The sequence below is a fragment of the Ricinus communis genome, chromosome 1 (assembly GCF_019578655.1).
Source record: "Ricinus communis isolate WT05 ecotype wild-type chromosome 1, ASM1957865v1, whole genome shotgun sequence".
NCBI classification, from domain to species: domain Eukaryota; kingdom Viridiplantae; phylum Streptophyta; class Magnoliopsida; order Malpighiales; family Euphorbiaceae; genus Ricinus; species Ricinus communis.
The window spans coordinates 31793623-31813792 of record NC_063256.1 but is presented as its reverse complement, the minus strand read 5'-3'; the positions used below and the strand labels follow the sequence as shown (position 1 = coordinate 31813792).

Genomic DNA, 20170 nt, shown 5'->3' with positions numbered 1-20170 from the left:
CATATGATTTTCCTCAAACTAGCTTATAATTGTCTTGTTGTCATGAGTTTTAATCAATATAGTTTTATGTTTTTTTTTGTCAGATAATAGATTGATACTTAAGTTTGCTGAAATTTTTCAAAGACAACTAGTTGTCCATTTTATCCTTATCAAAAGAAAAAATTCAAGTGGTTTTAAAATCTTTAGCATAAACGTCTTATTTTCTTCTATTAAACAACTGATAATGTTAAGTTTATGAAACTTTTCTGTTTTATTTATAACATATAACTTTACATGTTTTATATAAATATCCTATAATGTTTTTAGAGTTTGTATGTCTTTTCTCATTTGTCATATTTTTTCATTTTTTTTTAAATTTTTTTTACCAAAATCACTCAAAATCCATAATAGACTCTTCTTATGGTTCCTAGAGTATAAAAATTTTAATGTAACTTTTGCAATAAAAGAAATCACCTAAAATCCCTCCTATCTCACATTCAACGCATGAACGAAGAATTGGACCAAAAATAGAGAAAGAAAAAGCTTCTCAATGCTCAAATATAGTTAGCATTCTATATTCTAATAATGACCGACCACTTTACTAAATTTTTAATATTTTACCATAATTGATAGAAAAATGAATTTTATAAATTTAAAAAATAAAAAAATAAGTTTAAAAGAATGTTTTTTTCTTTTTATCAAGCCCATTGTTTATCTAAAACAAACAACATTTAAATTGTAAATAAATATAATCAAAACTCAAACTTTCAACCTATAATAATCCATCAACATATATTTAATTTTGAAAAAAAAGAAAAAAAGAAATATAATAAAGCATAGGTAGAGTGATGATTATAATTTATAATCATCATAATAATCACAAAATTCACCGTCGTGTTAGCAAAGAAAGAAGTACAAACAAAGAAATGAAAAAAGAAAACACAAAACAAATAATAATATCAATCATCATCATCATTAGCAGCAGCAGCAGCAGCAGCATCATTAAAATATACTCGTGTCTTAATTAACACGCGCCCCTGTCGTTACACACAGAGCGAGAAACGAAGAAAAGAAGGGAGAGAGAGAGAGAGAGAGCGCGAGCGAGAGAGCCAAAAAAAAAGAAGAAAATTAATTGATTTCATCCCTCTTTCTCTCTCTTATTATCTCTGTCTCCGTTCCGTCTGATTTGGGTTTTATTTAGGGTTTCGAAAATCATTTTACTCCTCTCAGTATTCTTTTCTTTTTGTTTTGTTTTGTTTTTGGTTCGTTCAGAACTGGTAGTGGTTATTAAATTAGGTTAGTTGATGCAATAGAGAGTTGTGATTTTGTTTTGATTTTGGATTTATGGAGAACGGTCACGAAGGTAAATTAGTCAATAAGATGGCGGGGTTAGGGTTGAATGACTCGAATTCTTCGTCGTCGAATCCTAATTCTAATGATAATAACAACAAGAACAACAGTAACAACAACGACAGCTTGTATCAGGTGATGAAAGCTGTAGAAGCTGCCGAGGCTACCATCAGACAACAGGTATGGTTTTGTTGTTTGTATTTTTATTGTTATTATCATTATTATTATTATTATTATTATTATTTTTATTGTTGTGTGAAATGAAATGATGTGTATTTAGTAAGTTTTCTTCTTTTAATTTTTGTTTTTAGGGTTTACTTTTGTGTTTGAAACAGCCACATGTCTTTTAATGGATCTTTATCTTTTTTTTTTTGTTTTGTTTTGTTTTGGCATTGCACTTTCTCAGGTAGAAGAAAATACCAGATTAAGGACTGAACTACAGAGGAAAATTCAGGAACTTGACAAATACGTAAGTTTAGTTATTTTGTTCTTAATTGTCCATCCAATATCAAATGGGACTTAAATTGTCTGGCAATCAAAGTATTACTTGTTTGCTCAGTATATTGGTTTTGCTGTTTTTCTTTCTTTTTTTTTTTCCTTACCCCACCCGAAAAAGAAAAAAAGAAAAAGAAAACTTCTTGTGTACTGAACGCTTGTAATCTTGAATTTTCGTTTGGACAAGTTAGTAGACACCTTTAGTTTATAGTTTGATTGGGAATTGACTTACACATGGATTTAATTAATGGATAATAATATCAGTAATCTTGTATTCAAAAAAGCATCTTGTCCACATATGATGCTGTAAACTGCATACTTTAAGACATGGTATCATATGGACTTGACAAAATTACTTGTGAAGAAAAGAAAATAAACATCTGGAGCTGCTCTATATTCTTTCTGTTCAAATGTATTTATATAGTTGCATGATAAACAAATTCTCAAGTCTTTTCTGCCTTTTGGTTTATTGCAACATGATTTTCTTAAGAGAAAGAAGAGATAGTTCCTCAAAGGAGCTATATGCTTAAAATGCTTTCCAGTTTATTATTAGAGTAAGCAAACTTCTGGTCCAATTACTAATCACCCTTAGGCCTCCACTCAAGAGTTAAAATAATTTTAGTTTCTCCTATTCCCTTGGGAATTAGGTAAGTTCTCTTTTTATTTATTCGTTTGGGGTTTTGTAGGTGAGGTGGTAGGTTATTTGTGGCGGTGGTTGCAAGTATGAAGTAGGAAAGTGTAGTGATAAAAGGAAAACATAGCAAGGAATTATTCACAATTGGTCCTGAGATTTATTCATTCAACTGTTGCTAGATTTTGGCAGAGCTGCTTTTAGGCTGCATTGAGCATCTTTGCTTTTTAGTTAATGTTTTATTTTAACTTTTAATTGCCACATCATTGGTTTCATAGTCTTTATGATTTACAGCTAGTCTTATGTGCTATGCATGTTAATCTTCATAAAACAATATATGTGCAAGATTTTATACATTATTGGTTGTGGCATTTGGCAGAAGGTAACTGACCAAGGATCTCATTCTGCTGAGCCATGGAATGAGCGGGGTCATCCTTATGAAATTCGTCAACCAGTTACCTCTATAGGTGATCTAGAAGATAAACTTAACATCATGGGCACTACTTCTACAGTAGATCCATCTGGTACTATCAGCAGCAAGATGAATGGGACATTGAAGGTACTTCCTGGAGGGCAGACACCTGTTGATAATGTTGGTCTTTCTCAGCTCTCTTCACCATCCACAACCTCATTTTCCCCAATAAGGTATTTTAGATTTGATTTAGTTGTTTTATTGAAGGATGCACACAATTCTATACAACCGTACATGTTTTTCCTAGGTATCAAATGGAAGGGGAGGCTGGACATGGATTAATGCCAATGACTGAAGTAAATAACCCTAATTTTCTTTGGAAGCAGGTACATATCATTCTTATAGGCATTTATATGCATGTGTGTAATTTTCTTTTGAGAACATGCTTGTGTATGTAAAACTATTTTATTTTTGTCCGACATCCGTTGCAAGTGTTTTCCACTTTATGAACCATGTTTATATTCTTTTAGGATTTTGCCCTCAAGATTAGAGATCACGAAGAAGAGATTTTGCAGCTAAAGAAACATCTTGCTGACTATTCTATGAAGGTAGATTCAGCATAACTAGAGCTCAATAAAGCTATGCCAATTGAAATTGCCTAATATGCGACATTCATTGACAGGAAGCACAAATACGAAATGAAAAATATGTACTGGAAAAGCGCATTGCTTATATGCGTCTGGTAGGCAGGCTTTTTCTTCTGTTTTTTCTGGTTTACTAAAAGTTTATTCTTCTTCTTCTTCTTCTTCTTCTTATTTTCTCTCTCTCTCTCTCTCTCTCTCTCTCTCTCTCTCTCCCCACTTGTTCCCTTCCTAGTTTTGTTGGGGATAATTTCTGATTTTTCTATTACACTTCTTGCACTAGGCCTTTGATCAACAGCAACAGGACCTTGTTGATGCTGCATCAAAAGCTCTCTCATACAGACAAGACATAATTGAAGAAAATATACGTTTGACATATGAATTGCAGGTTTGTGTTTGATATTGTTCTCTCTCCTGGGACAGGGTATTTGATTAGATTTATTATATATTATCCTGCCCAATACTGCAAGTGTTTTAGTGCTGGATTCAATTTAATGAAAATTGAACAATATTTATTCTTTTTTTCAATCTTGAATGTAAACTGCTAATTATCTGTTTGCCATGCTTTTTTGCCTTGCATATTGGAAGTTCTGCCTGTCTAATCTCTATTGAATTGAAAAGATTTTACCATAGGAATGAATTCTGCCACTTGTAAAATAATGTCTTGCTTAATGGAATTAGCCAGTAAAGCTATGCATTCCTTCTGCTTTGCTCGGCCTGTTTAATGGATTCTGTAAATTGACATTGAAGTACCCCTGTTTTCATCAGGGTGCACGACTCCTATATGCCATCTTTTGACATCTACTGTAAATTAGATGTCTTGATGGTACCATGGTTCCCACAAATTCAGCTGCTAATCAGATGTTCTTTACTGTTCTCTTTAGTTTTCCTGGTTTTCCTTTTCCAACCAATAAAATTATACCCTATTCAATATTGAGATTTTTGTTTGGATTTCTCAGGCTTCACAGCAAGAAAGATCAACGTTTGTGTCATCTTTGCTGCCTCTACTTGCAGAGTATAATTTTCAGCCACCAGTTCCTGATGCGCAGTCTATTGTTAGCAATGTCAGGGTCAGTTTAATTTCCAGTTGTGTTGCTGACATGTTTTATACTTCTGTGCTCCTAGAGTTTTCTTGGAATTGTATGTACATTTAAAACATCTACCATCCTTCACTCATTTGACTGCTAGTACTTGTAGCTTGCAAATTAATATCTGTGTTTGTGTGTCAAATGAATGGTTTTCTGTTCTAATGCAATCTAATTCCCTCTTGATTTGACCCTATGAAATGGAAATGGATTCTATTCATCTGAAGTTTCATGCGTCATCTCTTTATATGATTATTTTAGATAATAATTTTTTGTTTTTATGTTAGATATGATCATTTTGTGGCTTACGCCTGGTCAAGGTAAGATTTATTTTATTTTTTCATTTTGGATGTTCAGAAAATATCCTAATCTGCTAGAAGGTTTTGTTTCAATAATTTGGCTGAGAGTGGTCCAACTAATATATAAGTCCTGTGTCTTCTTTATCTAACATAACATCCCAGCAAAGCTGGGCTGGATACATCCCAATTTTGGTTTAAGCTCTGGAAGAAATTACCTTGAGTGGACCAAGGCTGGTTTTCTTAAGCTGAGCTGGCCACTTGGTTCATGATTGGGTCTATGTTGTTTCATGTGTCTTAACTTTTCAGTTGTTTCATTTAGGTTTTGATATCCTTGTGAACCAAGGATTATTAAAGAACTGCTTTAGACCAAGGATTATACTTTGGGTTTAGTTCAATGGACTTGCAGACATTTCATGGAACTTCTTCATTCGTTATTGAAGTAGTTATAACTATTCAGTTTTTCTTTCTAGAGCTTGTACATTTTATATTAATTCGGTGGTTGAGAGTTTAGCTGTTGAATATTTGTCTTCCTTTTTGCTCTTCGGCATTTTTATTTTGTACTTTATTTCTACTTGGTTGCACCATTTTGTTCTTCAATTTCTTATTTAAAAAAAGAAAAAGAAAAAGAGGGGGTGCATCACTTCGTTCCTTTTGTTTTTTGGGTGTATTAGTAGGTTCTATTTAGGGATAAGGACATTGGATGTGGCTGAACATTTTTGGAACTTTCTGTACTGTCTGGACTTGAATTGGGATGTGATTATGTGCTTAATATTTGCAATCAAGTGCTTCGGTGCACTTACTCTCTTTTGGAATTCTCTCCTGTGTCTTTTTTCCCCACCTTTTCTACATTTATTCCTACTGTATTTTCCCTCTTATGACCATTGTCTTTATTCGGACAATAAAACTTGAGAAGCTGCAGTGCCGCTCATGGTAAGGGCCCTTTTTTGGTTTTGTCGTTCTCCTACAGGTGAATGTGTTGCACGCATAGTCAGTCTCATTATTACTTGTTTTAAGTTGTGAGGTGGCTTTGACAGCTAGGCATAGCCTTTTTAGAAGTTTGGTGGAGTATTGAGCATGTTCAGATTCTTTAGAGGCTTTTCTTTTCTTGTTTTAGGATGGAAGGCATTTGGCTTTAGAAAAGATGCCAAAATTATTTGGAATTGTGCCTTTTATTCATTTTGTTTTTGCAATTTTTGTTGCCCTATCGTGGAATATTTGGATTGAAAGGATTGCAAGCATCTTCAAAAAAATCAGATTGTGTTATCTACTTTGCTGTAGGATTAGTTTATTGGATTATTATTTTTAGGGCTTATGCTTTAGGAGATTTTAACGACTGAAGTGTTATTCGTCTTGATTGTTGTCCTAATGATTCTGTTGCTTTGTGCCAGCTTTTATTGGAAGATGCTTTATGTTTCTTGTGGCAATCCCTTTCTTTCTTTGATGAGGTTTTTTGGTTGATGGCATTAATTTTTGGCACTTTCTCTCTGAAATTAGAATTTTAATAAAATCTGCAATACCAAAATCAAGGTGGTGGAAGTCTAATGGTAGATTTTAATACTCAGGTCAATTTATGAAGGGTATTTTTGATAGTTAGCTGTTATACAACCAATTAGAAAAGGAAAGTAGACTATATTTTGGCACAGATGGAGAAAGGAAAAAAAAAAAAAAGCCTATCAAAGTGGGATGGAGGGAATAGTTTTCTTTTAGTTTTTATTGTAGAATTTTAATTTTAATTATAATGATATTCCTTTAGTACAAATCTTAGTTATTTATATCCTATTCTTGAAAATATATTAAATCTTATGAACATTAAGAGGCTTATAAAATAGATATAGCAATAAGTATCTGAGACTAATGTAAATGAAAATATTGATAGAATTTAATAGCAATTATTAAAATTTTAAAGAAGTAAAAGTTTTGATTGTTTAATTTAGTTACATGTAACATGCACACTGGACAGAACACCAAACTAGATAGCTACCAAATTATACCATTCTGATATAAAATCTGGATGTTTAATTGAAATGGTATTCAGAAATGAAAAACCTTATGCTTAGGTGGAAGAACTTGTAACATAAGGGGACGTGCTTGACATGTGAGTTGCACAGAAAAATAGAACAGTTACTTTGTCTCTTCACAAAATCCTCATCCACCTCAAGTGAACTCTGCCTGGCCCTCTATTAAGATTCCCTAACTGGGACTGAATTGGTTGTGAGATCAGGGTGAAAAGTTTAGTCAGGTCTTGTTGCACTCTAACTCATTGTCTTGGGGAGGGAATTATTGAAATGCCAGATTGCATCCGAGCTAACTGAGCAGATTAATTGCTGAGAATATCTGCATTCAAGCTGTTCTCTTCTGTGCCAGTCAGTAGGTCAAAGTCATCTTACATATTTTTATGTATCATCTCTTGATTCAAGAATGCTACTTTGTCGAGTATTGTATTACATGTTTAGATTCAGTATTAAAGATGGCTGCTGAGTTCAATCTATTGCTTGGATGCACTATGAGATGGTTTTTAATAGGCTTAGTATGCTAGAGGAAGGTCTAGCAGTTTACGTGGTTGGGACATTGCTTTACATGGCAGTTGGGGAGAAATCATGTTTAGTTATATTTACTTTCTTATATGCGCATGGCATAGATTGTTAAATGTGCACTTCATTATTCTTGTGCATTTAAAATGAGTGAAAAATTGAAAATGCATGATATATTGAAAGCATTTTTGACGACTGGGTATAATGGATATTGCATCAAATAGAGGTGGTGCTCATACCAGAAAACATAAAAAAACTTCAAGTTTTAAGGTTTCCTTATTGTCATTATATCTGTTATTTATCATGGGAAGATGGAAACAAAAAGTGCATTGGCCAAACAAATTGCTTCAGGAACCACAATTATATGAGCCTTAACAAAATGTTTATGATTGAATTGTCTCCTAAAATCTCATAACTATAACATGAATGTGCGATTGGCCATAATTTGAGAACAAAGTTCCATTCATTTTCAGGAGCATTGGCTTTATCAATGCGGGGCCAGATTTTTGATGAGGGTTACAGAGGGCAATGCCCTGGCCTAAGCTCAATTACTGTGCTCCCGGACTTGAAATTAGGTCTTTGAATTTAGATGACAGAATCTAGTGATGTAGTTGGTGATCAAGAGACATGAGTGGCTTCACATGTCTGGGGTGAGATTTTCCTCTTCACAGAATGTGAATCCCGTGTCAGTGACCTAGACGTATTTTTCTTATTCATTTGCTTTCCTCATCATTTTCACACTGTTGGAGAGAAAATATTCCTGAGCATAGAGAGATTACCATGTTATATTGAAATGGATGGGTTTCTACATTACTTGATGTTGAGAATTGCTGGAAATTAAATGTGGGGAAACGCATTTAAATTGGAGAAAAATTACTTTGAAGCATCTCCAAGGCTGTATTTTCAATTTTTTTCTTTCTTTGTTTCATTGTGTAATTTTTTCTTCTATAAATTGTACGTGTCTTCTTTACTATTAAGGTCTCCCTTTTCAGGTTCTATTCAGAAATCTCCAGGAGAGACTCTTCCAAACTGAGGTATGTCATGCACATGTGAAGTTGTTAATTAAATTCCTTGCTTGTTTGTCTTATATTTGGATCTTTAGTTGGTAGCGGAGTTTACTTATGTTTCACCAATTTAATATATTCTGTTGCACTACTTGTTAATTATGTCAGTCAGCTGATTATCTCGTTTCCCCAATTTTAGTCAAAGCTCAAGGAATCCCAGTATCAATTGGCACCATGGCGTTCAGATGTTAACCACTCAATTGTTGCTTCTCAGTTACCGTCTCATTCAACTACTGGACTGGTAATTTCTGTGCATCCTCTTTCTTCCTATTTTCAGCACAACTTCTCGTTAATTTTAAGTCTTATGCCAGAACAAGAACGGACTTGAATTGGTGCCACAGCCAGCATATTCCCATGGAAAGATACCAATGGCTTCTCCTGATGCACAAACTGCAGACTGGGATATATTGAATCACCATCAGAGACGTCTGGGTGGTGCTGGTGCAAACAATATTGAAGCAGATGATGTGGGAAGATATTCACCTCTTGGAAGCAGGTGAGCCTGGTCAAATGGAGACTGCTACTGAATGTACAAATTACAACCATCTTCATGTGTTGGTGGGTTCTGTTTTCATAAATTCTTACATTGGATGCATGTGTACGTGATTATTGTCTGCATAGTGCATGTTAGTTTGTGCGGTGAATGATTCTTCTTTGACTTCAAACTCTCTTGCATGTGACTTGAGAACAATTAACCTTTTCTTTTCCTCGACTTATCTTCTAGCTAAGAGAGTGGAGCTTTTCTGTTGCAATCTTGTTTTTTTAGTCTTATTGGCCCATTGATGTATTTTATGAGACAAGTTTCTTAATTTTTCACAAGGACCAAAGTGTTTGTGAGTTCTTAGTATTTTTCTGGGTATGGACATTATTTATAAGAAATATTATAATTGATGCATTACTAAAATTAATTATCTAGCTCCTTTCATGGAGGATGAAGAAATAATATGGAGTTGCAGAAGGGGCATTAGGAGTTACTGGATGTTCTTTTTGAGTTTAGTTGCATTTGCAATGGCAACAATTTTCATTTTGGCATGATATTCATTGTGGATATGACTCTTGTGGATTGGCTTTCCTAGAAAATGCCCATACTGGTTGATAAGGACTGAATGCAGTTGCAGAAGGGGCATTAGGAGTTGCTGGATGTTCTCTTTGACTTTCAGTTGCATTTGCAATGGGAATAATTTTCATTTTGGCATGATGTTCATTGTGGATGCGATTTTTGTGGATTGGGTTTCCCAGAAAATGGCCAAACTGGTTGATAAGGATTGAGTGGTGTTAGAACTTCTTAAATTTGAAATAACTACCTTGTGCCTCGCAAACCTTCTAATTTTGGCAAACACCTGAATGATCAATGGATATAAGGATTGAGTTTGAATGATCGAGGATCGAGGGTTGTAATTAATTTAAAATTAAATTATCTGGATGGTGAAAGTTCAGGCTGGAGGTTCTTTTTTCATGTGGAAGAAACATAAAAGAAGTTACCTAGTTTTTGTTTGAGAGGCTTAATTGGTGAAGGGTAAGAAACATGTGGAACTTCAAGGTTCAAACATGTCCAGTCAATGTGATTATGCTAGTGTAATGATTTTTATGTATTTCATACATCTGATCACTTTTCGTTTCAATTAGTCAACCATGTGGGATCAGTTAGGATTATGCAAGGGTACTGCTTACATTGTCTAGCCGGGAAAGAAACTTTCAAGAGGCACAAACATGAAGGACAACTATTGGATATCTATATGAAGCTTTGTCTGCAGAAGTGTGTTTGAAAATGGCGGGCTAAGGCTCTAGGAAACTGGGATCTTTTATATGTGGTCAATGGTAGCTTGGGTTTATGGTGCTATAAATTCAATTTTTTGTGGTTTATGGTAGTTTTAGTCTATGGTTTTATGTTGCTGAGCACTGAAATAGTTGAGATTTCTGGACTTCGATCTGAAGGAAGGCTCCTTAATTCTGATGAGTGGATTTTCTTGATATTTAAAAACAATATAATTAAGGTGGCAGTTTGGGGCTTATGAAGGTGGAACAAAGGGGATGGAGTTATAGGCTGTGTTTCAGCTGCCTTAGGGATTAAACAATAACTCGGTATTTGCAGGGATTTTTGTCCATTTTGTACTGATTGCTATATGGATGAATTGTGGTTTAGAGGCAGGATTTCTATTCTCTGAGTGGTTAAAGGCCAGTTGTTGTAGTAATTGAAGAGATTGCTTAACCGACAAAACATGATTCCATGAATACAAATGGAATCAGGTCCAGCTCCACAAAGTACTTTCTGCTCTACTCCAAAGTCTAGACATCATAAATAATGTCCAAGTCATTATCCTTGTTGGAGCCATATAACAGAATATAAGTAATTTTCTTAGAAAATGTTTCCTAGAAACAAGTTACTTTCTGCTAAATAAGCGGAATGTAAAGCAACTATCCTTGTTACTCTTGGTAGCTTGCCATAGACTAACAAGTGAACCATGGAATATGGTGGAGAAAATTTTTGATACTCTGAGTGTATGCACTAACAAAGCTTTGACACCACTAGTGGGGCAAGGTGCATGGATCAGTTTTTCTCAATTCTTAGCCAGAGAAATATTCTCCCGGTGAATGTAGTTTACATTTGGATAAAGTAAGGTGGGTGATAACCTTTTATTGCTTGATAGCTTAATCTATGTATATATGTAAAGCACATCATAAGGCAATTCTGTGGTTTTTTTAAGAATTTCCCCCTCTTCCTAGGAATTAAGAAGGGAGAAACTGCACCTTACAAATGTGATTGTCCATGCTTGTTTATCATAGAGGTTGGTTGGGCAAAACAAAATGGAGGACTTTGTGGTAACCAGTGTCCTTATTGGCAGTTTTGGTACTTAGAAACACATTGTATTATATATAGCTGTCAAAGGTGTGGCTGAGGCAAGAGGCACACAAGGTGCAAGCCTTAGCGCCTCAAGCCAAGAAAGAGTAGGCGACTTCACTAAGGCGCCCTCCTTTGGGGGCCTCAAACCTAAGACAAGGCGCAGGTGAGGCGCGTCTTTGTTGTATTTTCACTTCTAATTGTTTTTTTTCTTTGAAAACATGAAATGATCTCAGCCCTTCATCATAGACTTAATAGGTTATGTAGGTTTTCCCACACCTGATTATCTCCAAAAAGAAAAAAAGAAGAAAGAATATTAGGGCAAAAAGACATGATCGAGAAAAAGAAGAGAAGAAGAAGAGTACATGGAGCTTAATGATAATGTTTGATGAGTGATATGACTATAATTAGTATTTAGTAGGAAATCAAGAGTGTAGTAGTGATAGAAGGTTCTTTATAATTTCTACTATTCTAGGACTTCTAGTTATTTGTAAGACCATATTTTACTTTGGCAAAACTCATTATTAAGCCCCTGAATTTTTCTGTTTAATTTATTGAGCCCTTAAATTTTTAATTTGTTTTATTGAGCCCTTGTATGCTTATTTTTGTTTTATTAAGGACTTATACATATTTCATGAGATTTTTGTTTGTTCTATTAAGCCCTTGTACTTTTATTTTTGCTTTGATTAAAGATCATTAAGTCCTTAATACAAGCAAAAATAAAAGTACAAGGGCTTAGTGAAATAAAATAAAAATAAAAGGATTCAATTAAATAAAACTGTAAAGTTCAAGGACTTAGAGATGCATACTTTTATTATATCTTTTGTACATGTCTTTTTATTATTTGTTAAATGCCCCTTGAATATGATTGCCATGATCTTTTTATTTCTTTACTTTGGCTGTGTTAAGTTTTCAATTTTACGCATGTGTTGTGTTACGAGTCTTAGTTTTATTTTATTTTTTGCGCTTCACTTCTGTCAGGCGCGCCCCTTGCTTTGCATCTTGCACCACAGTCACCAAGAGCCTTTATCGCTTTGGTGCGCCTTTTGCCTTTAGCAACTATGGTATTATATGATTTTTAAGAAAATTCAAAGATTAGCCATCTATTTTGACTAATTTTATAGCATCTCCAAGGCACTTTTATATATGTCAGATTCCTTAGTATAGAGAATCTTCTCATAAAATAAGGCTCTCATTATTTTGTAAATATAAAATAAAAAGTTGGTTTATGGAGAGCTAAACTTTTACCCTGTATCTTGATTTTAATAAATGCACCACAAGTTTCCATGGACTTTATCAGTTAATATTTGTAGTTCTATTTTATCTATTAGAAAGGAAAGAAAAAGTAAAACCATTAATATTTATAGAGAAAAAGTACAATATAAGCAAAATATAAAGGGTCCATTGAACTTAAATAAACTTTTTCACTCTATGCATTTAAATATTCTCTAAGATACTCTTTATTATACAAATGATTCTCTTTAAAATAAAGGGCGCCAGTAGGGATGCCCTTAGCAGACCTTGTATAAATTGGCTCTGGATCATAAAATCTATTTAGCAGATTGAGCTGTTGATGTCTAGAATTTCTGTAACTGTTGCTGAGTGATATATTTACTTGCACTTTCTTGCCTTCTACCTGTTGCCTTGATCCAGTATGTTGCTGTTTGCTAGGAACCCTGTTACTCATGACATACCAGCACAGTTTGCAGTTACTGGGGCTGATACACGTGCTGAAGAAACCTCTAGTAAACAAGTCACATTTCGTGACCCTGTTAGCAACAATGAGATGGATGATCCTGATGGAGAAGGACACCAAAATGAGAGAGAACCTTCAGCAAACTGGGGAACCACTGTGGTTGATGATCCTATCTTACCATATTCACCTTACTTACCTCCTGTTCTTGAAGAACCTTCTTCCTCCTTCTCTGAAGGTTGATAAGCTTGTTCATTGGTCCTTTTTTCCCTGCCTCAGGTTTTTGCTAAGTTGCTATTATTGATTATCCCAAATTGGATAATATTGTGGTGTGCAGCTGCAGATGATGATCCACTGCCAGCTATTGAGGGTCTACAAATTTCAGGCGAAGCATTTCCTGGACGAGAACTCCAGGCATGTGGATACTCTATTAATGGAACAACCAGTTGTAATTTTGAGGTATGGTTTTGATATCGATTCTTTGGTAACGTTCATTAGTGATTGTGGTTATAGTTTCTGAGATGCATTTAACGTTTTATTTGGGTTCATTTCTATGTAATGTTGTTATTCATATATTCACTGTTTGTCATACCTTCAGTGGGTGCGCCATTTGGAAGATGGATCTGTTGATTATATTGATGGTAATCTTTGCGTTCTCTCTGTTTGAATTTTTTCCAGACTTGAGAACTGATGCTTAACAAATAGAATATGGTGATTACAGGAGCAAAACAACCAAACTATCTTGTAACTGCTGACGATGTTAATTCCTACCTTGCTATAGAAGTCCAGCCTCTGGATGACAGGAAGCGCAAGGTATAAACCTCGCATGATAATCTGCATATGCTGATCACATGCTTCAATGCACATTCTCTTTGTTATTAGATGACTTTGTTGCTTTCGTGCTATGTCAACATTATACTGTTAAATGCTGTTTTAGATAGGAACTTGGTTTTGGCCCATACATGCACACATACACAAATGAATATTTACATAGAAGTGTTACTCCAGTGACGACTTTTCTCATGGTTGTGTTTTAAGTTATAACATGATATTCTGTTTATAACAATCTTCCTTTTTATTTTTTTATTTTTTATTTTTTTCCAATTTCTCCAGGGAGAGCTTGTAAAGGTGTTCGCAAATGAGCACAGAAAGATAATTTGTGGTTAGTAATTGTATCATTACTTCTATGTGGTTTTGAATGAAGCTTAAGGTTTGCATGTGTTTTGGGGAAAAGCTTTTCTTGACTTCCAAAATCCTGGTAAACTTTGAAGTGGTTTACTTGGTCATCAAAGCATTCCTTACTCAAAGTGCTTTTCTTATTGTAGTTTGTTTCTTGTTAGCATCTTCCATACAGTTGTGGACTTCTTTATTTAATTTTTTTTTTTAACAAAATCTTGATAAGCTTGAAGTTGTTTAATGAGTGGTCTACAGTATTTCACAGCACTGTTTTCCCCCCTTATCCTAGCGATAGAAGTTTCTGACATTCTTTACCATTATGCATGCTGCATCAGAATTAGCGATTCTCAGCTAATTGTGAGGCGCAAGTAACATGCCATATGTTGTTCTCTCTCATTCTTTAAGTTAGGAATTTCAGTTCCGATTATTATACTTTTTTGGTAGCTTCACTTACTTCTGCTGTCAAATTGTTCAATTTTTGGGATAAATGTTGCAATCTTGCTTTATTTGTTCGCAGATCCTGAAATGCAGAATCATATTGAGAGAACTCTTTACAGCGGTCATGCTTCATATAAAGTATCCTTATCGGTATGACTTCTCGGCAGAGAGGAAAATGCTCTACTAAAATTTTACTTTGGGATAAGTACAAAAAAGTGCTCTCTGGTTTGGCGCTTTTGCTCTTAAAGGATTGTGGTTCTTTTCGTGTACTCTTGGATTTGATTTTCTTACATTTTTACAACCTTACAAATTAATATCTTTAGATTTCTATGATTTAATATTACTATAATACTCATTTTCAATAATAAGATCACTTAATAAGTGATTTAATGTACAACTAACTACATTAAACTCATGTTAAATAAAATTAAAATTAAATGTGTTTTAATTTTACTAGGAATGAAATGAAATAATTGTTAAAATAAAATTATAATATTTTTAGGAGTATTCTGCTAATTGATTTGATAGTAAATCATCTACAAATTAATTTTATTATTGAAAGTTAATATTTTGTTAATATTTTACTATAAAATCATAATGGTATTATGTAATAGGGTATTGAAATGTAGGAAAAATAAAATATAAGGTACTCCCTTGTCAGGAAAAAAATAGTCCTCTTAAGTGTAAAAGCGTCTAACCAGAAGGTATATTTTGTACTTTTCTCTTTAACTTTTCACCTTTTATTCTCCAATTGCTTATGGTGTTCTTTCAGTGCACCATTCAGCATTGTTTATTTCATGAAGAGCATAACTAATGTTACATGTGCTTATGTTACAGACTGGATATCTTGATATTTGGGAACCAGCCACTTTAGCCATTAAAAGAGAAGGTTACAGTATCAAGTGTAGTGGTTCCAGTGGTGTTGTAGTCAATGAAAAGTTTTCCCCAACCACAAGTGTATGGTTCCTTGCTTGTTTATTCTCTTTGTGTCCTCTGTGAATGGCTTCATACTATGTCAATCTTGAAGAAAACTATCATGTTGTGTTCTGAACTTCAAACTTTTGAAGTTTTTATGCTCTTTTCTCATGAAAAATTAATGTCTGGAGATTTGGTGTGGCTGGTAAATATTTCACTATTTTATCTCAATAAATGATCCTCTTTTTAAAACGAAAGAAAAATGTTTCTTAGCTGACTGCTAAACTTTGTGCGTCTTAGATCATGATAGAGGTGGTCTCAGAGCTGGATTTATGTGTGCTTATTTAATGGAGGTTTTGTAATTGTACTTTCCTAGAAGCCCAATTGTGTCTGCACATTACCATGTCCTTGCATAGAACATCTGATTGTGATCTATGTGCAGTTTAATATGAAGTTTGATAATCCTGGAACTTGATTGGTCATGGTAGTTCACGTTGCACGGTGAAAAAAATACTGAAGAACAAGAGCAATAGTGATTAGTGTTTTAATGCACATGTGAGAAATAAATTAGGAATTGAGTTCATGCAAAAATGTGGAAGTGGGTTCCATTGAGCATAAGTTGAGGGTGAGACAATTGTTATAGATTCGCAATATTTACATAGATCTGCAGATGCACAACTTTGGAAGATCACACTTCTCAAATTTAAAATAGAGTGAATGCAAGTAGGTAGAAGATGGTGATGAAAACCTTAACATCTCTAAACCTCTTTGACAATGTAGCCTTGAGCTGAATAGAATGTAGAGGTTGAGGCAGAAAATGGAGTTACAGAGGTGCGGATTACTGTCAAATAAGAAAGTAGGAGCCATCAAAGAATTTATGTTAGCTGCTTTTTCTTGATGGAAGGTTGAGGGGTTGGCAATTTGAGGAGTGAACAATGTAAGCATAGTACACATTTAGAGTTCAGAAGCTTATGCACCTTTATCTATGTTTTGAAGTCTTGGGGAGTAGAGAGAAGGGCAATAGTTGAAGAACAATGGAAGAGAACTTATGTTAATCACCTCAGGTGAAGTTGGTGGAGGGGCTAACAATTATATACGCCAAAGAAAATTTTGTTTATTTTGGAGTTTTGAATCAGAGAAAAGTTAAGATATGGGAAGACAAAAGTTCTTTTATACGTAGATGAAGAGGAATGGCAGCTAATGAGTTCCCTCCATTCCCCTTCTGGTCCTCTTGAAGGAAACAAAAGGAGGAAAAATAATTTGCAAGGTTAATCATTTTGCTTCTCTCCTTTCTTCATTAACAATTCATTCCTGTCAATCCAGATATGCTGTTCTTTAATCTTTATTTAGAAACTTGTAATTGGATATTAAATGGAAGAGGACATGGTAACTTGTAGTGCACACATGTCAGACTGGTGAAGCAGAACATGCCATCTTCTAGTTTTGACATCTTGATTAGTGGGCTATGAGCAAACCTTTTTGATATGAAGATTATAGGGACTTGTGATTTTGCTCAATCTTATATGTTAGAGCAACTCTGACCAGATGATCAATCAGATCTTATTAGTCAGTGGTAGTGACTTCTTTCTGTCAACTTGTTAGCTGCTATAATTCTCTTGCCATTTATGCATCGTCCTTAAATCTAATTGCGTTTTGCTTGATGTTTGATTATATTATTATCATTTTCTTTTTGTAGGTTTCAATCCCATATGGGCAGCCTGCAGAGTTCGTGATTACCAGTTCTAATAGTGTTCAGAATATGTTACGTGCAGATAACAACTTAATGGATATTAGCTGGTGAGTTTCACTGCATTTTTAAGTTCGTAATTTTTGTGTCATAAGAGAATAGTGTGCTGGAAAACAAATAATGCTGATGTTATCAAAGTAAACGGCAATTATTGCCTGAAATCCTAGAAACAATTCCGGATATACTCGGCTTGCTAACAAAACATGTAATTCGATTTGCTTTGAGAAGAAAATAGTTTTGCATCTTAGAAGTTACTTTAGAGTGCATTTAAATTACATGCTGGATTTCAGTTATAAGTTCAATTGTGAGTTTTTTGCTTCTTTCTTCCCCTCTTTTCTTTAATTTTTTAGAGGATGTCTGGGAACAGTTATTTGAAAGGTTTGTTTGTGATTGACTACCCAGGAATTGGAAAGATTGGTTAATTTATGTCATTCTTTTAAATGTTTCGTGCTCTGAATTTCTGAAGTGCTAATTTTCAGTTATTTAAGTTTGATTTAGGGTTTAATTTTCTATGCCATTGTTTTTGTTTCTTGTTTCCCTGGCTCTTTTGCAGTTCAAGAGACACAATTGTTATCACCTTGAGATTATTTATCATGCGGGTACAAACTTCTTTCACCTTTTTTTTGGTTCCTCTTTTTTTCAGTTGGATGATGTGGAATTCATGACCTTTTATATTTAACCTTGCCATGTTGATTTTGAAATTTTTTTATGCTGTTTTTATGAGGACCAAAATTTAGATTGCAGGTGATATGCTCATTCATGCATGCTGCTTTAGACTCATGAGTAAAGCAGTTAATATACATGGGGCTTTTATGATAGGAACCTGATACTGTTTAATTTGAAGATCTAAGGATTGAAAAGAATCTCAGATAGCAAAGAAATTTGTTCTTTGGCGCAAAAAGGAAATTTCAATATGGAATTGTAGATTAAATAGTGTAGCATCCCCAACTCCCTGCATCCAGTTTTCTCGCAAGCATAGCAGAAAGAGAGAGACCCTTTATATAATGTCTAGTTTCATAGAAAACCTGGGTTGGACAGGTTGGTGTTCTCCTCCCAACCATTGTGCCAGGTGGTGGGATCTCTTTCCCACTTGATTTTAAACTTTTTCCAAATTTAATATGCAAGATAGGGAGACAGTTTGCAACTACTGGTGGACTGAGGTGAGCTTGAGGCTGTACTTGAGAGGATGTGACCTAGCTGGGATAGGACATAGGATTTGGGGCTAGGAAATGAGCTTGGGCATAAGGTTATGTTCTTAGTAAATGGAATTAGTATTGTGTTGGGATTGTCTTGATACTGAATGTTTGAATGGAGTGCTAGATGTTTGAAGGGATTTAAGGGAATTGATTCAGCTGCAGCTGTTACTTGGGACTTGACTTTATCATATTTTTTCATGTTAATTTTAAGAATTTGAGTTTATGGAGCTTGACTATACAAACTTTAAAACCTAGCCTATTCCCTGTATTTCTTAGTAACCGTGCTTGACTTGATATTATATTAGAGTATTATGGAGGAAAATTAGTTTTTTGGGTGCTTGAATGCTGCATATTAGTATCGAGTAAAATGTACGATGAATAAAATTGTTTTGTATGTTGCCTAATTAAACTACTATCTGAGAAATGTGACTAGTGATCATTTGACGTTAGATAATTTTGGGGATCTTTTGATTTGAACAAATTGAATTTTGTTATACCTCATTAAACTTCAGTGTTAAATGGACATACTATATCAGAGTTTTGGTGCTTGAATGTTAATTCATTTTAGTTTTGAGTAAAATATAAGATGGCAAAATAATAGTTCAGGTTGCTAATTAGATTTTCAACTAGTCTCTGACAGGAATGTGGCACGAGTGATATCATTTACTTTAGATCAATTTTTTGGATTTTTCTTTTGACAAATTGAATTGTAATTATATTTCATTTAACTCTTTGGTGTTCAATTGAGTGCCATGAATCACCCGAATTGTTATTTTGGCATTATCTGCACTGCCATTTGAAACTTTTTTGCAGAGGCACTCAAAAATTTTGTTGGCTATTGCAGGCTGGTGAAAGAAGGAAAGGAAAGAAAAAAAGTTTATTCTTCCACAAGTGAGGGGAATTTTCTTTTGAGCTGGTCCAGCTGGGGAATTTAGCATGTATATGCTATCGAGGATGTATAGTTGTGCATTTTGAGGATCAACTGTGCTTCGTAAATTTCAAGTAGGGTTGTTTGGAACTCTTAATATTCCATTAGCGTCTTGAGTTGCAACTGCGCTTGTATTCTTGATGCTTATATATATTTTTCGCATCCATCGTCTATCCTTCCGTTGTGTGTGGCCATCAGTCCATCCAGAGCAAAGTTAAAAAGTAGTAATCAAGCTAACTGAATGTAAACATGAAGGTGGTTTTTACAAAATCCCACCTCCTTTCATTCCAAGTGGATGCAACGGTTGGTCCTATGATATTTGTGCCAATGGGTAGTTATCATTGTTCCCCTGCCTTTGGAGTTGGCTGTATTTTTCTCCATTAATCTTTGATATAAAATATTCAATGTGCAGTTGTCACTATCCTTGACAAACATTTAGTACCATTAGTGGCGATTTGTATGACTTGGGACAAACCCAAATTTATGTTCATATACGGGTTAAATGAGTTCAAAACGTATCAGGTGTTTGTACAATGTATGCATATAAATCTGGTGGTCGAGTACCACGTGTGGAAATTTGAAGAGCTGAATTTAACTAAATACTTAAATCTTAGTTAGATTTATATATAAGAATCTGGGACTGCTGTGGCCACCAAAAGACTTAATTTCTAAGATGCAATTTGTTGTATGTATTGCTAATACGAATTTGATTGCTACATTAAATATGGCCGGAGCTTCTGTTTTAAAAGGG

At 34.3% G+C, this 20170-nt stretch overlaps 1 protein-coding gene across 7 annotated transcripts; it reads left to right on the top strand.

The window, feature by feature from the left end:
- The first annotated feature begins 893 nt into the window (after positions 1–893).
- Positions 894–19840, top strand: LOC8272414. Of its 7 annotated transcripts, none has more exons than XM_048370421.1 (21): positions 896–1509; positions 1736–1798; positions 2838–3100; positions 3175–3253; positions 3398–3475; positions 3550–3609; positions 3792–3896; positions 4468–4578; positions 8416–8457; positions 8627–8728; positions 8799–8983; positions 12980–13257; positions 13357–13478; positions 13618–13660; positions 13741–13832; positions 14133–14181; positions 14713–14783; positions 15471–15590; positions 17245–17345; positions 17849–17894; positions 19336–19840. In XM_048370421.1, the coding sequence occupies exons 1-21, from the start codon at positions 1324–1326 to the stop codon at positions 19384–19386; spliced, it is 2247 nt and encodes a 748-aa protein (XP_048226378.1). In that variant the 5' UTR covers positions 896–1323; the 3' UTR covers positions 19387–19840. The 7 variants fall into 7 exon arrangements, 4 of the variants coding, with proteins under 4 accessions (XP_048226380.1, XP_048226378.1, XP_048226377.1 ...); XM_048370420.1 differs by having other exon boundaries at positions 899–1509; positions 2835–3100; XM_048370422.1 differs by having other exon boundaries at positions 901–1509; positions 2835–3100; positions 12998–13257.
- Positions 19841–20170: the final 330 nt, after the last annotated feature.